The 19,866-nt window shown below is 39.2% G+C and overlaps 4 protein-coding genes across 4 annotated transcripts; 1 reads left to right on the top strand and 3 right to left on the bottom strand.

Moving 5' to 3' along the window:
- The first annotated feature begins 1,864 nt into the window (after positions 1–1,864).
- LOC9327116 (non-lysosomal glucosylceramidase) lies at positions 1,865–7,429 on the top strand. The gene is made up of 20 exons (XM_021011377.1): positions 1,865–2,018; positions 2,364–2,418; positions 2,681–2,785; positions 2,976–3,032; positions 3,130–3,200; positions 3,325–3,424; positions 3,540–3,610; positions 3,717–3,844; positions 3,950–4,053; positions 4,139–4,192; positions 4,306–4,361; positions 4,452–4,490; positions 4,609–4,756; positions 4,848–5,023; positions 5,116–5,183; positions 5,297–5,369; positions 5,451–5,512; positions 5,592–6,507; positions 6,599–6,889; positions 6,955–7,429. Exons 2-20 carry the CDS (start codon positions 2,386–2,388, stop codon positions 7,244–7,246), a joined length of 2,844 nt encoding a protein of 947 aa, XP_020867036.1. The 5' UTR covers positions 1,865–2,018; positions 2,364–2,385; the 3' UTR covers positions 7,247–7,429.
- Positions 7,430–7,589: 160 nt separating this feature from the next.
- On the bottom strand, positions 7,590–12,207 carry LOC110224701 (far upstream element-binding protein 2). Its single transcript, XM_021011378.1, has 7 exons — positions 11,891–12,207; positions 11,281–11,762; positions 11,004–11,189; positions 10,819–10,896; positions 10,682–10,753; positions 10,468–10,578; positions 7,590–8,982 (listed from the first exon to the last, which is right to left on the bottom strand). Exons 1-7 carry the CDS (start codon positions 12,087–12,089, stop codon positions 7,891–7,893), a joined length of 2,220 nt encoding a protein of 739 aa, XP_020867037.1. The 5' UTR covers positions 12,090–12,207; the 3' UTR covers positions 7,590–7,890.
- A 1,016-nt stretch (positions 12,208–13,223) lies between these two features.
- LOC9327115 (probable LRR receptor-like serine/threonine-protein kinase IRK) lies at positions 13,224–14,948 on the bottom strand. Its single transcript, XM_002891007.2, has one exon. It carries the CDS (start codon positions 14,705–14,707, stop codon positions 13,337–13,339), a length of 1,371 nt encoding a protein of 456 aa, XP_002891053.1. The 5' UTR covers positions 14,708–14,948; the 3' UTR covers positions 13,224–13,336.
- Positions 14,949–15,305: 357 nt separating this feature from the next.
- LOC9327114 (MDIS1-interacting receptor like kinase 1) lies at positions 15,306–17,101 on the bottom strand. Its single transcript, XM_002891006.2, has one exon. The coding sequence runs from the start codon at positions 17,087–17,089 to the stop codon at positions 15,728–15,730; it is 1,362 nt and encodes a 453-aa protein (XP_002891052.1). The 5' UTR covers positions 17,090–17,101; the 3' UTR covers positions 15,306–15,727.
- Positions 17,102–19,866: the final 2,765 nt, after the last annotated feature.

The following is a 19,866-nucleotide window of genomic DNA, read 5'->3' as shown; positions in this document are numbered from 1 at the left end:
TTTTTCTTCTCGAGAGTTACCAATCATAAAACTAGACATGGTCATCCCAAATTCAGCCTTCTTTTCATTGTGGTTATTAGTTTCTGGAATGCTTCATCTTGGAGAATCTAATATTCAGTTCTCAGGGTACTTCATCTACGACCCACTATTGTTTTACCAAATGAGTTTCGTATGTATGATCATTAAATGCAGATGTTAAAATATCGATGAACTACATTTAATTTGGATATGTTGAGTATGCATTTCGTTTAATATGAAAGTACCGGCGAAATGCTCATGGATGGGCTAGGAAGGCGGGCATGCCTCATCCAACAAAGTGATAACATTTACCATTTTCAGAGATGTCTTTATCCAATCTCACCAACCAAACCAATATGTCATATCGGGTCAACAAGACACCAAGTCTAGTTATCCGATCAACTAATTGCGTTAAGTAATTTTATAAATTTCTTTCACCTTAACAATGAGAGAATAAGAGAAAATTTTGTTCAAATTTATTACTTAACTTCAACGGAGACATCAAACAGTATTTTCTTCGAACACTCGTTTTCCGTTCGTATAACTATCATCCAATACATGGTTCAAATTCCTAATTCCGTGTATAGGTTAAACACAAGACGCAATCCTACCCTTAATGAAAAACAGTACTATTGTAACTTCAACTACCCACTCGCATACGGATTCCAAGTCGAAAAAGCCATGAATATTTCTCAACTCATCAGAATTGGAACCCCACTGTGTTACTATGTTCGGTTTAAATCGAAGTTTGTAAGATTTTATTTATTTTAAATTTGAAGTTGGTATTTGGCTAAGTTTTGATAACAAATAATATTTTTTCTTAAAAATTATAAAAGTTAAAAATATGAATTTTATACTATCTATTTATTTCGGAACAAACCGAACAAACCCAACAAGTGATAGTGCTCCATATCCTTTTTACCAACTCTTTTACGGGGTCAGCTATTAACTGGGCACCTACTTCTTTATTTTACCGAAAGGCAAATCAATCATGATCATCATTTCCACTTCAGTTATAACTTTCCTTCGTCATTATCACGTTTGTGTATGCAAAAGTAAAACTTTCAGTGGATTCATAAGTCATTATATAGTTTTTTTTTTTTTTGATAAAAATATATGGAGATTATAAATCCCATGAGATTTTGGTACATAATCCTTAACTATAAAAATGAAATAAAATAAATGTGGATTCAGTGTGGAATTCTTCTCCAAATTCATAAAATAATTGCCGAAAATATTATTTAGTTATATTCATTTGCCTTTTAATAAAAAATTAAAAGATGACAATTAGACAGCAACATACTTTTAGGGGTGTTATTGGTTTATTACAAGAAATTTTGATGACTTTAATAAAATCATAGAAAGTAAATAAATGAAAGATTCTAAACTATTGCTAGAGAGTTTTTTTTATAATTTTGTTGATTAGTTTTTTTCATAATCTTGTAAAGTTTTCCAAACAATCTTTCTATTTTGATGATATTTTTCATGACTTTATTTTGTGAAGAAAAGTGTAGAAGAAAGTCATAAACCAATAACACAATAATTTAATTAATTAACAATCATAGATTATTTTGTTTTAATTGAATAACACGAAACTTTTAATGACTATATAAAAATAATAATTCTAGATTTATGAATATTTTAGATTACTTTTTACATATCTTAAATAAATAACACCAATTTTTTTAAAAATCTTGATTGAATAACAACAAATTTTATATAACATTTAAAGTCATTAAAATTATATTTAAATCACAAACCAATAACACCCCTTAGTGATAAGGTTATTAGTTTTATTTTTTTGCAGTTTTAGTAATCACCAACCAAAGCTATTGTGTGGCCCGCATGTTGTCTTCTTTTTCTTCTTTCTTTTGCTTCTTCTATTTATGTTTCCCCACCCAAACAAAAACCTATAGACACTTGTCTTTTCGTCGTTCATTTTCCTTCATCATTCACATCTCTCTCTCTGCTCTGGAGAATTGAACAGAGAAACCTTTTGGGTAAGTCTCACCTTTTTTATTGTAATTATAATCCTTTTCTTTACTTAATAATCTCATTAGGCTATAATTAGCATCAAGCTTGTTTCATGTTTTTACTGTTTATCTTCTATATGCATGTTCATAATTCACAGAAAAAGATTTAGCCTTTCTAGTCTTGAAGCAATTGCTTCTGTGATTAGAAATCTTTGAACTATTTTTTTTTTTTTTTGGTCACTGTCCAGATTTCCTGACAAAAGACAACTTTTGCAACCGAAATTAATTCAGATAAACACCAACTTTTGTCTTATATCAGAAATCCCTTATGCTTTAATTTTTAAGTCTCTCTCTTTGTTTTATATCTTAAAGTCTCAGGTTTATTATATCAAAGATGCAAAACGTTCCTGAAGACCAAAACCAAATGGTATGTTTTTTTCTTTCTATATCAAAACTAATTATGTTACTCCAAACAAAAAAAATTGCCATGAGTATTACATTAAAAACCAAGAAATAAAAAAATTATTACTATATGTTCTGTCTCATTTTCTAAAATTGCCATGAGTATTAAAGGATTTGGTGATTGTGGAAATATTTAAACATGATTACGTATCAGTGATGCAATATGGTCATTATTACTATTCTGAAATTTAGCTTCTTCTTCTGATCATTGGTCAAACTCTTTATAGGTCATAGATGATAAACTTCCTCCATTTTCATGGGAAAGGAAGTTGAACAGTCAAGCAAAGACCCCTTCTGAGTTCAAATTGAGTAAACGAGATCATCTTCATCTGGTAATTTCATTGTTTCTTTGGCTGAAATTGATTTTTGATTAAAGATTCTTTATATCAAAGAGACATATTCTTAAACGAGGAATCCTCTTTCTTGCTGTAAAAGTTATGCTTTTTTAGGTCAAGATGCTCTGTTTTTTGGAAATTAAAAAGTTAAACCTCTTTCCCTCTCTCTGTTTTGGCTTTTCCAAAGTTTCCATTAGGATACAGATTGTGGCGTCATACCAAAGACGAAGCCGCAAAAGGAAGGGTAAGAGAGATATCTTTCACAACCTATTTTTAAAGCTCACAAACATTTGATGACTTTTTGTCTTCATCAAATATTGAAAACTTCCCAAATCATGCAGGCTTCGATCTTCGATATCTTCAGAAAACACCATATAACAGGAGATCATGGAGTCCCTTTGGGAGGAATTGGGTATGGGATCCACATATGCTTCACAAAATGCATAAAACACAAAGTAACAATGCTCTAGAGTTTTAGGTCCTCTGTTTCAATGTTCTAATGCACAAAAACCGCGGGAAAAAACCCCGTGTTTCAGTGCAGGAAGCATTGGAAGGAGTTACAAGGGTGAGTTTCAGCAGTTCAAGCTATTCCCAAAAATTTGTGAGGAAGCTCCAATACTCACAAACCAATTCTCTGTAAGTAAACAATCATGAACATTGTATGGTTTCTTCTATTGTAAACCAATTCCTGTGTGTTTGTTGTCTTTGTGAAGTATCCCTCTCATGCTTCTTTATCTGTTAAAAACTATAGGCCTTTGTTTCTCGTCCTGGCGGCGTGAAACACTCAACTGTTCTATGCCCATCAAAGCCACAAGTTATTAAGTAAGCCAAGTCCATATTTTTCTTGTGTCTTCATCAGATCCCTAGTTGAAAAAATAGAGTGAATGTGCAAATGATATTAATTATGTTATTGTATATGATTTCACAGAGACAATGGAGGTTATTTATGCAAAGGCCAAGTTCCAAATATAGGAATTGAGTCTTGGGACTGGAACATGACAGGGGAAAAATCTACCTACCATGCTCTTTATCCGAGGTCTTGGACCGTCTATGATGGTATAATATTCGTCCTAAACATCTCTAACCATGTTTATTACGGATGAATCTATTGTACATTCTTGATTTATAAAGGTTATGAAAGTGGTTTTACTTGATGAATAGGTGAACCTGACCCTGAACTCAGAATAGTTTCTCGTCAAGTCTCTCCCTTTATACCTCATAATTACGAGGAAAGCAGTCTTCCGGTTTCAGTTTTCAACTTCACGGTATGGATATTCTACGGCGTTTACCTCAACATTATAACTTAGGTCACAACTTGTTCTGAGATGATTTAGTTTTGTTATGTTTCAGGTGACTAATACTGGAGCAGAACAAGCAATTGTTACTCTGCTCTTTACTTGGGAGGTAATTAATCTCCTATAAGAACCTTAAGAAGATTGGTTTCTTCTGAATTTTTTTTCACTCGATAAGATATTTATCGATACAAAACTGACCCATTTGTCTCTTTGGTTAATTAGAATTCTGTGGGAGGAGCCTCTGGATTAACTGGACAGCACTTTAACTCAACAATGAAGTAAGAGACTCATCACCTTAAGCTGCAACAGATTTTGCTATGGGTTTCTTTTTCTGAAATGTATCTTCTTTCTTTTATGGAATCTTCTAGGGCAAAAGATGGAGTTCATGCAGTAGCCTTACAGCACAAGTAAAACAATTTTCTCTGACTCTTTGATTGGTTTGGCATTCGGTTTTCGTGTTCGGTTACTGGAAGATTTTGTGTAGATCATTTGTTTGAATTGTTATGCCCGTAACTTATCTTGCAGGACAGCAAATGGACACCCACCAGTTAGCTATGCAATTGCGGCAAAAGAAACAGAGGATGTTCGTGTCTCCTCGTGTCCTTGTTTTATAGTTTCGGGCACTACTCCTAACAAAATCACAGCAGGAGATATGTGGGATGAGATTAAAAAGGTTAGAGTTTTTTTCAAAACTAATCTTTTGCAAGTGTTCCCTATTATTGTCAGAAGAGAGATCTTTAGTTATAACATTTTCGTTTCTTTAGAATGCATCATTCGACAAGTTAACCAGCAATGCATGCTCTCCTTCAAAACCTGGAACTTCCATTGGAGCAGCCATAGCAGCAAAGGTGAAAGTTCCACCGGGCTGTGACCGAACAGTCACATTTTCGCTCTCTTGGGATTGTCCCGAGGCTAGATTCGATGAGAAGACTTACCATAGGTATGTGTGTGTGACCACATTAGACTTCAAATCCAATATATATTTTCAGCATATAAAAGTTTCTTACTAACTTAAAAAGTTTCTATTTGTAGACGATACACAAGATTCTACGGAAGTTTAGGAAATGCAGCGGTAGCAATGGCTCACGACGCTCTTTTAAGTATGCAAACAATTTCCATTTCTTGTTCATTGAGTCTAGTTTAAGTAAGAAAAAAAGAGATCATCACATTATGATGCTTTTCTCCTTTCTATTTTGTTCTTGCTTGTTGTTAGACTTTTCTGAATGGGAAACTCAGATTGAAGAGTGGCAAGCTCCTATTCTTGCTGACACAACACTTCCTGAGTGGTAATAACTTTTTCTTCAACACTTTTTCTTCTTTGCCAAATTCAAATTGAGTAGAAGAAAGTAATCGGAAATCTTTTTCAGGTATCGAATAACTCTCTTCAACGAACTATACTATTTCAACTCAGGGGGGACCATGTGGACTGGTAACAGACATTTGATTCTTCCACAAGTTTATATATTTCTGTAACTTCAATTTTCTAAAACCCGATTTTTCGGCTGTAGATGGTTTACCTCCAAAGCAAAGCTTAGATAGTATAGGAAGGAGAAAGATCTCTCTCAGTATATCAACCACTGACAATACTGATCCAGACCAGAACGACATAGCCTTAGACATCCTGGGAAGAATCGATGCGGTCTGCTCACAGATTCATGCTCCTTTATCCTCAAATGCTGCGCTTGGAACTACTATGATTCAGAACACCTCAGAGAACATTGGACAATTCCTTTACCTAGAAGGAATTCAATATCTAATGTACAATACTTATGATGTTCATTTCTACTCTTCTTTCGCATTGCTTATGCTTTTTCCAAAACTTGAGCTAAGTATCCAGAGAGATTTCGCGGCTGCGGTTCTGATGCATGATTCCAGCAAGAAACAGGTCATGAGCTCTGGCGAATTTGTTACCAGAAAAGCTCTAGGAGCTGTTCCTCATGATATCGGTTTGAACGATCCTTGGTTTGAAGTTAATGCTTATAACTTGTTCAACACGGATAGATGGAAAGACTTGAACTCCAAGTTTGTTCTTCAAGTTTACAGAGATGTGGTTGCGACTGGTGACCTGAACTTTGCGAAAGCGGTTTGGCCATCGGTTTACACAGCCATTGCTTACTTGGACCAGTTTGATAAAGACGGAGATGGGATGATTGAGAACGAAGGGTTTCCAGATCAGACTTATGACGCATGGTCTTGCTCGGGAGTTAGCGCTTACTGCGGTGGTCTCTGGGTCGCAGCTCTTCAGGCCGGATCTGCGTTGGCCCGTGAAGTTGGGGACAACGGAGCTGCGGTTTACTTCAACGCTAAGTATGAGAAAGCGAGAAGCGTTTACGAGAAGCTTTGGAACGGTTCTTATTTCAATTACGACAATAGTCGAAGCGGCTCGAGCTCGTCGATCTTGGCTGATCAATTGGCTGGACAATGGTAAGTGTTAAAGAGCATGAGTAGTTCTGCGTTTAGAAGTTGAACTCTTAAGTGAAAAATCAGTATTGAGTTTTTTGTGCTTTGTATATAGGTACGCGAGAGCTTGTGGACTGAAGCCGATAGCGAAAGAAGAGTGGATAAAGAAAGCATTGGAGACGGTCTACGACTTCAATGTGATGAGAGTGAGAGATGGGACACGTGGTGCTGTGAACGGGATGTTACCTGATGGACGAGTAGACACAAGCACGATGGTATCGAGGGAGGTTTGGGCCGGGACTACATACTCAGTTGCGGCTTGTATGATACAAGAAGGGCTTGCAGATAAAGGTTTTAGGACAGCAAGTGGAATCTATGAGGCCGCTTGGTCCGACCGTGGTCTCGGGTAAGCTCTTCTGAGAATCTTTTTGTTGATTCTTCATGTTAATTAACATATTTTTTTGGGTGCAGCTGCGCATTTCAGACTCCAGAAGCATGGACCACGAACGATGAGTTTAGGTCACTTTGTTACATGAGGCCATTAGCTATATGGGGTATACAATGGGCACACACAATGCCACAACCTAACAGAGAACAAGAAGTATCTCTCAAGCAACAAGAGGAAGATGCAACGTCTGTGTTATTTCAACAACACGCTGGGTTTATCAAAGTGGCTCACTATCTGAAAAACACCAAGGGAAAGGACCATAGAAACCGCCTTCAGACTGCGTACGAGACCTTCCTCAGGGTAATTCGCCTATAAGCCAGGGCAAGACCTAACTATGAGTCGCAGGACATCCAGTTCTGTTCAGAGATATCCATTCCTTATTTTTGGTCTCTTTTACTATTGTTGCTACCCTCTTCTATGTGTTTATTTCAATTGTTGGATATTATTACTTTACCATTGTAGACAGAAGCAAATGTTAATAATTAACTTTCTACTCTGTCTTGGTTGTGCAATAGAAAATGCACAAGATCATTTATTTCATTTTTAAGGACAACATATATTTCCCTGAGAAACAGCACAGAGAAATTATCCTGTAACAAGGCTCTCAAAACCTAGCACTACTGAAATTAAAGAAAAAAAAAAAAAAAACTGAAGCAAGAATCAGTAAAAATGATCACAACTTCTTAGAAATACCTTAAGCAATAGCAGCAATACAGATACAGAAGAGGAGCGAATTAGGGTGTACTCAGATCACAGTGCAAAATCTAAAGGGAGAATGAGTCATGCATGTTTAGATCCAACAATTATAAGAAGACATATCAGGAGGAACTGCTGAGGCTGTCTCAAACACGATGTGCAGTTTCTGAATGCAAGTCTACTAACCTTGCATTAGTTATGATCTTCTGGAGAGCCGCATCATAAGCCTGGTCTGCATCGAACTGATTTGAGCTACAACGATATCACTGCGCTGTTCCTGGAGCAGCTGCATAGCCAGCTGATTGAGTTGCAGATTGCTCATAGCCTGCCTGAGCAGGTGCAGTCTGGGAATAAGCGGGTTGGCCAGCAGGTGCAGCATATGCTGATGTGTTTCCACCTCCGTAGCTAGGATATTGAGAGCCAGTGTATCCATAGTTTCCATTGCTCTGAGTCGGGGCATTACCATAAGCCGGCTGTGTGGAGGGATACGAACTATAACCACCGATTGGAGGTACTTGCCCATACCCAACTGAAGTTTGTTGCGCACCAGAAGCTGGCTGAGCAACGTGCTGCTCATAAGCTGGGGCATTTGCTGGTGGTTGTGTACCATTATAACCATCAGATGGTGCCGCAGAGCTGTATGAAGGATAAGTTTGCTGAGCAGGCACACTTGATGCATATCCATATTGCTGTTGTGGAGCCATGTTTGAACCATACGATGGTGCTGCGGGAGTTGAACCATATGACGGTGCTGCTGGTGTTGAACCATATGATGGTGCTGCGGGAGTTGAACCTTGGTAAGGCACATCACCAGGAGGTGCTGCTGGCCTTGGAGGCCCATATCCTTGTTCGGCTGATCCTTGCATCCCGTAAGGTCTACTTGGCTGCTGCATTTGGTGCTGACCACCTACTGATGGATATCCCTGTTGGGAGCCTCCATATCCTCCATAAGATTGCTGCATAGGAGGATTATCATAGTGTGGCTGATCATACATCTGCCCATAAGTCTGCTGAGCACCTGCCTGGGAGTAAGGAGCACCATGGGAGGGCACAGGGCCTGGGTTTTGACCTCCTTGCCTACCGTAATAATCATATGGACCAGAATGTGGAGGTCTTTGTTCCCAACCAGAACCATATCCACTTCTAGGAGGCATATGTTGTGGAGGATAGCCGCCAGAATTGGGAGGTCTGAAATGTGAGCCTTGAGACGGGTACGGTCCACCATGGTGGTAATTGTATGGCATTGAATGTGGTCCATGAGGACCACGCGAACCCCATTGAGGTGGACCACCTGGTCCTCGAGGTTGGTAAGCCGACTGGTTAAAACCACCAGAATAGGGCGATGGTCTTCCATCCTACAAAACATACAACAATGAAACCTCTTTCAACGAAAAACAAAGTGGACATAACATATCACACAACTGACAGAAAGAAAGCAATGTTATTAAATCTTTAACTTAAAAATGCCAAACAATAAAATCTCTAAGTTGACAAAATATTCGAAAAAGAGGATATGACTAATATTATAGCAAGACAGCAAAGAATTTCATCAAACAGATCATATGCAGATGGTATTCGCAACCATGACATGGGCCAAAAATTATCAAATGCAGTAAAAGTGGTAACTCTGCATATAATTCCGCTGTCAATAGCATTCCAAGTTGTTTAAAGCTGAACATAAAGTTTGGCCTCAACTTAGTACCTAGCCTAAAACTGCAGTACATGCTTGAAATCATACTAGAGCTGATCATTAACAGTAAGCACAAAGGTCTCCAGGCTCCCCTTAAGTAATTCCATTATCATCTGAGCATACCTAACACAATTTTTATGCACTTGGTTGTAGCAGGAGTACTAAAAAAAAGTTCTGTTCACATTGCAAACTTGGCGGTTGACATATATATTCTAGATTCTCTTCAATGTCGTTAATCAAATAAGAGCAAGCGCCATAGGCCATGAAAGTCTTGCTGCTAGATTTACACAGCGGTACTGTAATATATCCATGCTCACACTAAGGTCCTGAAGTTTTCAAAGAACAAAAGCAGCCTTACCGACTACTAGAACCTGCAAGCGTGAATGAGAACTGCCAAATACCTTCATCCGTAGACCTGGGTGATGTCTATTGTACACCAACAAGGCAATGCTGACCCCCAATTGAAAGGTAATAGCCACATCTGCATTTTTAAAGCCAACACCAATTCGAGATCGAGACCTTTAATTTTAAATATCATGGCAAGTGACATCGAGGATGGAACATATGATCTTCTTAACAGGAGAAAATGATCATCTCTCTTACAATATTTACATATTTTCTCAAGCTATCCTTCTAATTTCAGCAGCATGAACCAAGTACTCCATTAGGACATGAATATGCAGCTATTCACTAAATCAGGGGAGCCTGCATAGATTTGCACTGAACTTCCAAACTAAGACAGCAGAGCTTTTGCATATGCTTAAAGCAGTAAAACAGTAAAATAATCCACAATCAAAATGACTAAGCCCCAAAAACATAAATCGAATGTCAATCAGCTTAAAATGACCTATAGTTGATCATAGATAACTAGCTAGTTTTACATAGATTGCATAAACGAGAACATTAGCAAACAGATAGCACGAACACGAAAACACAGATTTATCACCTCTATTGATTATGTAGTTGCATTGGTGACGATTAAGCCAAAACAAACATCAGGATATAATTATCGAACATCTCGGTATACCAGACATAACGTGCACCAAGATTAATGAAAAAAAGCAGTTAAACACTCACATGCTTCAATTTACATGGGTGCAAAAACTAAAAGCAATGACATAGTTCAGAGAAATAACATCAGAAGACAAACCTGGTACATAACATCCTTTATCAAAGCTGTGGCTATATCAATCTGCCTTTTATCACCAGAAATACGAACAGTTCTCTCCTTAGACCCATCACCTTCACTTTGTGGTATTAACTATATGAAAACTATTTTAGTCAGCTGTTACACGTAAGAAGCAATATTGTAACAATCTTTCTCTGTACTCTCCATACATTCAAGATTAAATAGAAGTAATCACCTGGATGCGTGCTCTCGACTTAGTCTGCATGTTCTTGATAGTCTCCCCACCTCGGCCAATAATCACACCAACCTGTCGGTCAAGATGGATTAGGTATCACTTAAAGTTGGCCAAGCAGAAAAACTACCAGGGTCTACCTTATCATTTGGAACTTTAATCTCCATCTGTTCTGGGACACCCCTTGCAGCAAGGGCAGGTACACCTCCTGCTTCAGCCTGGGATTGCAGCAGAAGAAAAAAAGTAGCCAACTCTTAGAAAAGACAACAAACAAATTGTTAAAAAAAAAAAAAAACCAACACTAGTGTCAAAGAAAACTTCAAACCTCTGCTATGACTGCATTGATAAGCTTCTCTGCTTTCTCGATACAAGCAACAGTTCCAATTATCTCCACCGGTCTTAAAGCTGAACTTGGATCAGCCTCTGCATCCCTCCGGATTTGGATTTTAGCACCAGAATTGACCTGAAGATACCTTACCATCTCCCCACCTTTACCAATAAGTGTACCAACCTGTCAAGTATGACGAGTGCACATATGTGAAAAAAAAAACTCAGTAAGACTTACTCACATAAGAGTCAAAAGGAAAACCAAATCAAGTCACCTTCGAACTCGGAACATCTATTCGACGAGTGGTGGACTGGGTATCATCAACCTCCTTATGAGAACTGTCACCATTTACTTCTTTACTTTCTTCATGAGAACCACTGCCATTCAATTGCTTACTCTCGCCACCAGCATTAGCTTCCTTACTTTCATTGCCATCATTAACTGCCTTGCTTCCGTTTTCAACTTCTTTCTGAGCAACTACATCATTCATTTCCTCACTAATGTTCACGTCCTTACTTTCTTCAACAGAAACTTCCTGGGAAGTTGCAGCCTCATCAGAAGCTGGTTGGTTATCCTCAGACTCACCGTTAACATCTACATCCTCCTCCTTATTTTCAGATTCCTCAGCGTGAAGGGGCTCCTGAACTTCCTCAATTAGAGATTTACCATCTTTGTTCTCATCTTTCTGCGCAATGGATTTCACAGTTCCCTCCTCCTCAAGCCTCTCCTCACCACTTTCTAGAGCTTTCTCAACACCTACATCACAATGCCTCAACAAAGACCAATGAGAATTCAAGTTTCATACTAAACGAATTAAGAACAAATGTGGAATCTTTTCGTTATGCATCCACCAAAATCCATACTTTGAAAGGAATTAGAGATACCTAAACCATCAGCAGCTTCATCGTCAAGCTTAGGTCGCTTCGGCTGACAATAATCAGATGGGTTTTTGCCATCATCTACAGAAACTTCATGATCAATCGAGCCGGGATGTTGTTCGAGGATCTCCGATTCAAGATTCTCAAGCTTGCGCTTGTGGTCAGATGGCTGCACGGGGATAGCGACAACATCTTCCTCCGCCATGTGTTGAACGGGAATAGTGTAAAAACGCCTCCTTTGGTGATGAATCGGCGACCTTGAAAACGTTAGGGCTTCGGAAACAGTGACTGGAGAGAAGAGGACGGGAAGTAGTGGTGACTTGTGAGCAGTGGAATGTGAATATATTGGATTAAGGGCTTTTGTGGGCTTTTTTACTGGGCCTATCGGACCTTACTCTTTAATTCATACACATTCTTTCTTTCATTGGCAAAAGAAAAAGGTCAAACTATTCGTAAACTAGGGTTTTTTAGATAAATAGTTCAAAAGGCTTTTCCTTTTCTTAGATCTAATTAGAAATTTTTTGTATAATTGTCGAATTTTGCTTTGAGATCAATAAAGAAACTTGTTTTTTTTTCCTGAACAACATTTTGTTTTCCCCCTTTTACTTCTTAAATTTACTGTGTGGGTTTTACTTGTACACTAGGTCTAAGATTTTAAGCGACTATGGGAAACTCAACTTCCCCATGACGAATTGGAGTTTGTTTTCGGATGCGTGGAACTCCTATAGATCCTCTGTCTTGTTTAGGAGTCCCTGAGAACTCGTTTTATATACGCATGTATCTTAAGAAAAAAACGAAATAATGGTTCTAGTCACTCGGTTTCGTTGACCAATTTTAAGGACACTTGAGAATAACACATGCATTATTTATGCATCATTAATGCAAGCCAACGTTACATGAATCGGAGCATTTGTATTAGAATACTACTACTCAAGCTATAATCATTTTCTATCATGTTGAGGTAATATTTTTATTCCAAAATTTACAACAACGATAGTTACGCTATTTTATGTCTTTTTTTTCCAGGTCAATAATATTGACTAAAAGATAAATGTAAAAACTTTCCCGGCTCAGTGGAGCTCGAAGGCTCGAATGGTTGGTACATTTATGTCATCAACGCAACTTAGCATTAATGAAGGTTCATCGCGAAAACTAACACCGAAATTCATTTTTAGGCACTAGAATCACCAACTTGGTCGTTTTGGATCACTTCTTCGCTTCCTGTTTCTCAGAAAGACTATTTGGTGACCTTACAAATGCATTCAGATCCTCGTTTTGTACAAACATAGCGAATGCATGGAATATAGTTTTTGTTTTTTTTTTTTTGGTAAAAAAAATATAGTTGTAATGGAGCTTATTGGCATCTTTAAATTACTTAAGTCATACAAATTTTATTTGGAGCTAGCTACGTGTTACAGTAAATCCAAATACAAAAATGTAGTTTTATTGCCCCTAAGCTTTACACGGATAAAGTGGAAAGCCGCAAAGACAATTATTATCGGCAAACGCGCTGGCCGGGAACTTTGTTACTGGAAGCTTTCCGCAAAGATGATTTTGACTCAAGTTCAATGTCTGCAATCTGATCAGCGTCGCGGGTACGTTCCCAAATACCAAGTTCCTTGACAGATCCAGGGTTTTCAAGAAGATCCCAAAATTCTGTTTCCCCAAGTCGAATCGAAGTTTGTTCCCCGCTGCGTGGAACTCAGTCAAAAAAGCCATCTTGTTCAAAAACCTTGCTGGACTCCCTGAGATTTTGTTTTCTGACAAATCCATGTGATTGTACGAAAAGCTGTATGGCGTCCAATGGTCTAAGCTCATCTTGATCCCGCATTTTGCAAGCTTCAACGAGTACATGAGCCTCGACGAGGTCACCCATTTGGGAATTGCTTTAAGGTGAAATCGGTTGTACGAGAGATGTAGATATTCTATGTCTGAGGAGTTCATGACAGGGAGTGGACCAGTTAGATGATTGTGGGAGAGATCGAGATTGTAAAGTCTAGTAAGATTGGTGAAACTCATCGGCACGACACCTGTGTAGCAATTCCTGGAGAGATTTAATGACAAGAGCTCGAATCTCGATAAATAGTCTGGGATAGTCCCCGATAGATTGTTCTGGCCCACCTCAAGAGCCCAAAGAGTCGGTGCAAGAGATGCAATCGATGAAGGAAGTTTTCCAGAGATTCTGTTCTGGGAGAGATCGAGATAATGGAGTTGTCGCATGGATTTGAATATATCAGGGATGATGCCAGAAAAGCGGTTACCGTTGAGTTTGAGTTGGAGTAATCTAGTAAAATTAGATATCGAACTTGGGATCGAACCGGTGAACCGGTTTCCCTCCAGACTAAAAGTTTCCAACTTACTTAATGCACCGATGTTGTCCGGAAGGGGACCAGAGAGACGGTTATTCTCTAAGTAAACAATCTTTAGCTTTGGTAATTTGAAAAGGAATTGGGGAAAAGATCCAGTGATCTTTCGAAGATCGGTGAGGCGAATCTCGTTGAGGTGCTGGAGCTTAGCTAGCAACGGCGAGATAGTGCCGGAGAGAAAAGTTTTGCCAGAATCTGTATTTCCATCTAGTGCCAGTATGGTGACGCGGTTGCCGGGGTTAACAGGGAGGCAAAAGACACCATACCAAGAGCAGCAGTCAGTACTTTTCTTCCAGGAGCTGAGAATACCCAAAGGATCTTGGGTTATACCTGATTTGAAAGCTAAAAGACCTGCCTCGTCATCAGGATGACATGTGGCAGCTCCCGTGGAACTTAAACACCGGAAAAAGATAAAGACGGCAATAAAGATGAAGAGAGGGAAGGAACAAGAGTTCATTGTGTTGTGTTTATTGAGAGAAGTAACTGAGAGCTATTAATAGAGGGAGAGTGTCGTCGATCGACTCCAGATCTGATTTCATTTTTGTTCTTCTTTACATAAAATAAAGTTGACGGTTTTGACTGACCTCTTTGCATGTGGCAATAGTTAGTGGTTTCCGTAATTACTGCATGGCAATAATCATTTTATAATTCCCATGACAGGCTTAAACAACTCTCTGTCGGTAATACCTATTACTTATGCATGTGTTTAGTTATATACACAAGAGATATGAGTTCTATGTGAATTTAGACCGTAACAAAGTAAAGAGATCTGATATCAATGTAAATCTCGATCTCAACAAACTAAAGAGACTTGACCACATGACATTGGTAAGCGTTCCTAATCAAGTGATATTTGTAAGCACTCTTGTATACTTCAATCCGTAATATCTACCGTTGCTTATTAATTGTTATATACTGGTTAGATAATACTTAATGATTAAATTAAGCAGCGATTTTTTGTTCAATAAATATTTGATCTAATAGTTATTCAATGTGTATTGCGTAGAACACAAGCAACACGATTTGAGGCGCGGTTTGTTACCAGAGTATTAAAGAGGTTGTTGGTCAAGTTGTTTTAGTGGGAGTTTAGAATTTAAGACGTTGGTTTGTTTCTTTGTTCAAAAAAAAAAAAGACGTTTGTTTTTTTTAAGCAATAGTCGTATAATCTCTACAATGCTCTAATCGATTTATTTCCTATGATTCATTTCCTGAAACAATTTTTAAACCAATGTTCAAAAGGCTTTTTCTTTTTTAGATCTAGAAAGCTCTCTCGACCAGCTCTTCACGACTTAGCCGCTCAACAGCTCTCTTCCGACAGTGAGAGGATATTTTCCGAACATTTACTTTTCACTAACACATGCCCTTGTCAAGTTGTAATGGAGCTCCTTCGTATCTAAGAGTTACATTATTTTTATTAATTCAAATCTTATTAGTTGTCACAAGTAAATCTAAATGCCAACCTATAGATATATTGCCGCTAAGCTTTACAAGGAGAAAGTGGAGAGCCACAAAGACAATCGTTACCCGCAAACGCGCTAGCTGGGAACTTTGTCACCGGAAGCTTTCCACAAAGATGGTTTTGACTCAAATTTAGTTTCTTCAGTTTAGCCACTGTCCATGGCACCTTCCCAAATACCAAGTTCCTTGATAGGTCCAAGATTCTAAGTGACTTTGCGAAACTCAACTTCCCCATGTCAAATTGGAGTTTGTTTCCCGACGCCTGGAACTCCAATAGATCCTCCGTCTTGTTTAGGAACCATGTTGGACTCCCTGAGAACTCGTTTTCGGACAGATCGATGTTATTGAACAATTTGGTCTTCACTGGCCTCCAATCGCTTAAGTTCATCTTGATACTGCATTTAGCCAACTTTAGTGAGTACAAACTCGTCGACGAGGTCACCCATTCCGGAATGGTTTTCAGGTTAAATTGGTTGTACGATAGATCAAGATAGCCGATGCTACTCTTCAAGGCATGGAATGGACCGGTTAAGAGATTGTGGGAGAGATCGAGATAGTAAATACTGGTTAAATTAGCGAAACTCGTTGGCACAACCCCCGAGTACTGATTCTTGGAGAGAACCAATGTGGAAAGCGTCTCGAATCTTGATAAATAGTCCGGAATCGTTCCCGAGAGATTGTTCTGGCTCAGATCGAGATATTTGAGGGTCGGTGCAAGCGATGAAAACGATGGAGGAAGTTTCCCGGAGAATCCGTTGCGGGAGAGATCAAGATGTTGGAGGTTCGTCATGGGTTTAAATATATCTGAGATGGTGCCAGAGAGGCGGTTGCCGCCAAGATTGAGCCGAAATAACCTAGTCAAATTGGATATGGAACTCGGGATCTGACCAGTGAACTGGTTTCCCTCGAGAATTAGGTCTTCCAACTGGTGTAGCGTGCCGATGTTGGCTGGAAGTGGACCGGGGAGATGATTATTCATGATGTTAAGGTACCTTAGCTTTGGTAATCGAAAAAGAAACAGAGGAAAAGAGCCAGTCATCTTTCGAAAAGAGATTAAGGAAATCACCTCAAGGTGTTGAAGTTTGGTCAACAACGGGGAGATAGTGCCAGAGAGAAAGATTCCGCCAAGAACGCTAGATCCGTCTAGGTTTAGTTCAGTGACGCGATTGCCCCTAGTGCAAGTAACAGCCACCCATGAGCAGCAATCAGTACCTTTCTTCCACGAGTTCAGATGGCCCAAAGGATCTTGGGTTATACCCGATTTGAAAGCTAAAAGACCCGCCTCATCATCAGGGTGACAAGTGGCAGCTTTGGTCGAACTTGAACACCGGAGAAAGATAATGGCGGCAAAGATGAAGAGAGTGAAAGAGTAAGAGTTCATTATTGTGTACTGTGGTGGGACTTAGAGAAGCAGTTGGTAAGCTATTAATAAAGAAAGGGTGGGAGATGACTCAGAGAGCAACTAGCGGCGTTAAAGTTTCAGATCTGAATCCATTTTAGCTTTGCATTTTCTATTACATGTGGCAAAAATTAATTATTGATCGAATTTAGCATTCCCACGAATGGGTTGAATATACAAAAAAATACAATTTAGATTTTTTTTTTAACCGCACGTTAATTAAAAAATAATTCTATGATTGGTTGCCCAGGACAGTTGAGATCTTTATTCCGAGAAATTAATCAAATTATAGGATTTTGTCACCACCAAGCGAAACCGAGAGATATGTTTCGAACCCGTCTCCTTTTCTCGAAACCGAGAAGATTGTGCATATGTTTTGTGCAAAGTAATATACATAGAATTGCTCGTTATAGAGATTATTTTCTCCTTTACTAGGACTCAGACCCCCCGCGATATCGCGGAGGAAATTGGTTATTCCTGCTTTACCTTTGGTCACCATTGTATGTGTGTTGTTGTCAGAAGCTTGAACTGGTTGAATGCTTACTGGAGAACTACCACTTACTTGAGATAAATGAAAGCTGTCGCCAATAGAAGCAGAATCAGAGTCTGTCGTACGCTCAGAACTCTCACTCATCTCAGCAGGTGGATGAACTTGAGTCACACTGTTTTGAGCTGAGGGAGCCTGTTGAGGAGAGATACTGACCGGTTGCTGCCTTTGTGGTAATGGTGGGAAGTCATCACTAGTGAACAAAGGTGATGGTGTTACTGCCTTTTTATGTTGAACTGGAGTCTCAAAACTTTTAAACCAAGCCTCAAGGAGTGGAGTTCTCTGCTGAGGATGGTGGTGTTGATATGTATGAGAGAAGGGATATGTAGTCTCATCAAAAATAACATGTCTGCTGATATAGACCCTTCCTGTTGGTGGATATAAGCATCTGTAGCCTTTGTACCTGTCATTATAACCCAAAAAAACACATTTAAGTGATCTAGGGTCAAATTTATTTACAGCATAATCTCGAAGTGTAGGGAAACATGCACAACCAAATGATCTTAGTGCTGTATAATCCGGAGTCTTCTTGTATAGCTTTTCATATGGAGAGACAAAGGCTTCTATTGTTGATGTAGGAAGAAGATTGATCAAGAAATTTGCGGTGAAAAAAGCTTCAACCCAAAACTTCAGAGGAACCTTACTCTGAAACAACATTGATAATCCCAACTCAACAAGATGCCTATGTTTTCTTTCTGCTAGGCCATTATGTTGTGGTGTGTGAGGACGTGAATTGTTTTGTTGAATGCCATTGTCTTGGAGATACTGAAGAAACTTTTAACTGATAAACTCACCACCTCCATCACACTGAAAAGCTGCAAGACGCCTATGCCACACTTCATCGCTTGCTGAGTTTTTACGAGTGGAGTAAAACGCCTTGAATTTATTGTTATCCTCTAGACAATATAGACCATCACGAGTGCTTCCCATTATGAGAAGCTTCTTGGTTGCCTTATCATTGATATGCACACTATCAGAGTCAAACTCAACAGTACATGGGTAGTCTTTTGTGAGTTTGGACACAGAGAGCAAAGATTTTGTAACACTTGGACAAACAAGGACATCAGTTAGAGGAACAGGACCTGATGAGGATGCTAGGTTTGTTGAGCCAGTGTGAGTGATGGGAAGATAGCTACCATCAGCGACCATTACAGCATCTGATCCATGGTATGCTTGAGATTGTTGCAGAGCCTGAGTACTGTTGGTTACATGAGCAGTAGCAGCTGAATCCGGAAGCCATTCATTACCTTGTTGATCTGTGATGTCTATAATTCTCATTGCAGCCAAAGCAAGAGGAAGTTCTTCATGTTGATAGCTATTGTTGAAACGGTGCCAACACTTGAGTGCAGGATGACCAACTTTGCCGCAAATCTGACAGGTGACAGAGTTGTTACCAGGCTGTGAGCTTGAAGAACTGCCTGAGGATGATATCTGCTGATGAAAGCCATGACCACGAGTACTGAAAGCTCCTCTGCCTCTATTGCGACCTCTTCCACGATTGTAAGTGTTGCGGTAGTAACCAGAGGAAGTAGAGTCATCAGAGGTAGTGATGTTAAAAGCAACATGAGGTGAAATAGTTGTTTCCTCAAGATACCCTTGGAGCCTATCATCATAACCAGTTAGCTTAGGAATGACATCCTCTAAGCATGGACCATGTATAGTATCCATTGAGTTTTCAATAGTGGTTTTTATCGGTTCATACTCACGGCCTATCCTTTTTACTAACATTCTGTAGACGTCTCTGTAGCTCAAACAACCTAGAGGAGGAAACCCTATTGAAGTGATTAGCAACAGAGATCCATACCTCGTGAGATGTTTTGCAGTTCACAACCACACTAAGTATGTCTTCAGAGAACGAACTAAGAAGCTAGGATTTGACCACACGATCTGTCTTGAACCAAGTGTAGTACTCTGGATTTGGAGAGGATGAGGTTGAGCCATCGATATCGGAGACAACACTGGTTTGATTTGGTGCAGGTTTCGAGCCGGTGACAAACCCTAGGAGCCCTTGGCCATCAAGGAAGGATTCGAACTGAGACTTCCAAAGGATGTAATTCTTTTCTGTGAGAGTAACTGTTACACAGTTTGAAATATTCTCCACTCGTTGTTATCTCTTTGCCAGCTCTGTTTTTGTCTTGACTTGGGGAAGCTTCCTGCGAGCTTCCATTTGAAAGAGATGACCGTTGCTTCTTCCTGGGCCGCCACTGGGCTT

Source organism: Arabidopsis lyrata (assembly GCF_000004255.2).
Source record: "Arabidopsis lyrata subsp. lyrata unplaced genomic scaffold ARALYscaffold_1, whole genome shotgun sequence".
NCBI classification, from domain to species: domain Eukaryota; kingdom Viridiplantae; phylum Streptophyta; class Magnoliopsida; order Brassicales; family Brassicaceae; genus Arabidopsis; species Arabidopsis lyrata.
This window is presented reverse-complemented; position numbering and strand designations above follow the sequence as displayed.

Coding starts and splice junctions, on each gene's coding strand:
- LOC110224701 (XM_021011378.1), bottom strand. CDS start 12,089: ATGGCGGAGGAAGATGTTGTCGCTATCCCCGTGCAGCCATCTGACCAC. Junction 11,763..11,890: donor TGAAGCTGCTGATGGTTTAG/GTATCTCTAATT, acceptor ATTGTGATGTAG/GTGTTGAGAAAGCTCTAGAA. Junction 10,579..10,681: donor AGTCGAGAGCACGCATCCAG/GTGATTACTTCT, acceptor GTTTTCATATAG/TTAATACCACAAAGTGAAGG.
- LOC9327116 (XM_021011377.1), top strand. CDS start 2,386: ATGCAAAACGTTCCTGAAGACCAAAACCAAATG. Junction 4,054..4,138: donor TTTCAGTTTTCAACTTCACG/GTATGGATATTC, acceptor GTTATGTTTCAG/GTGACTAATACTGGAGCAGA. Junction 6,890..6,954: donor TGGTCCGACCGTGGTCTCGG/GTAAGCTCTTCT, acceptor TTTTGGGTGCAG/CTGCGCATTTCAGACTCCAG.
- LOC9327115 (XM_002891007.2), bottom strand. CDS start 14,707: ATGAACTCTTGTTCCTTCCCTCTCTTCATCTTTATTGCCGTCTTTATC.
- LOC9327114 (XM_002891006.2), bottom strand. CDS start 17,089: ATGAACTCTTACTCTTTCACTCTCTTCATCTTTGCCGCCATTATCTTT.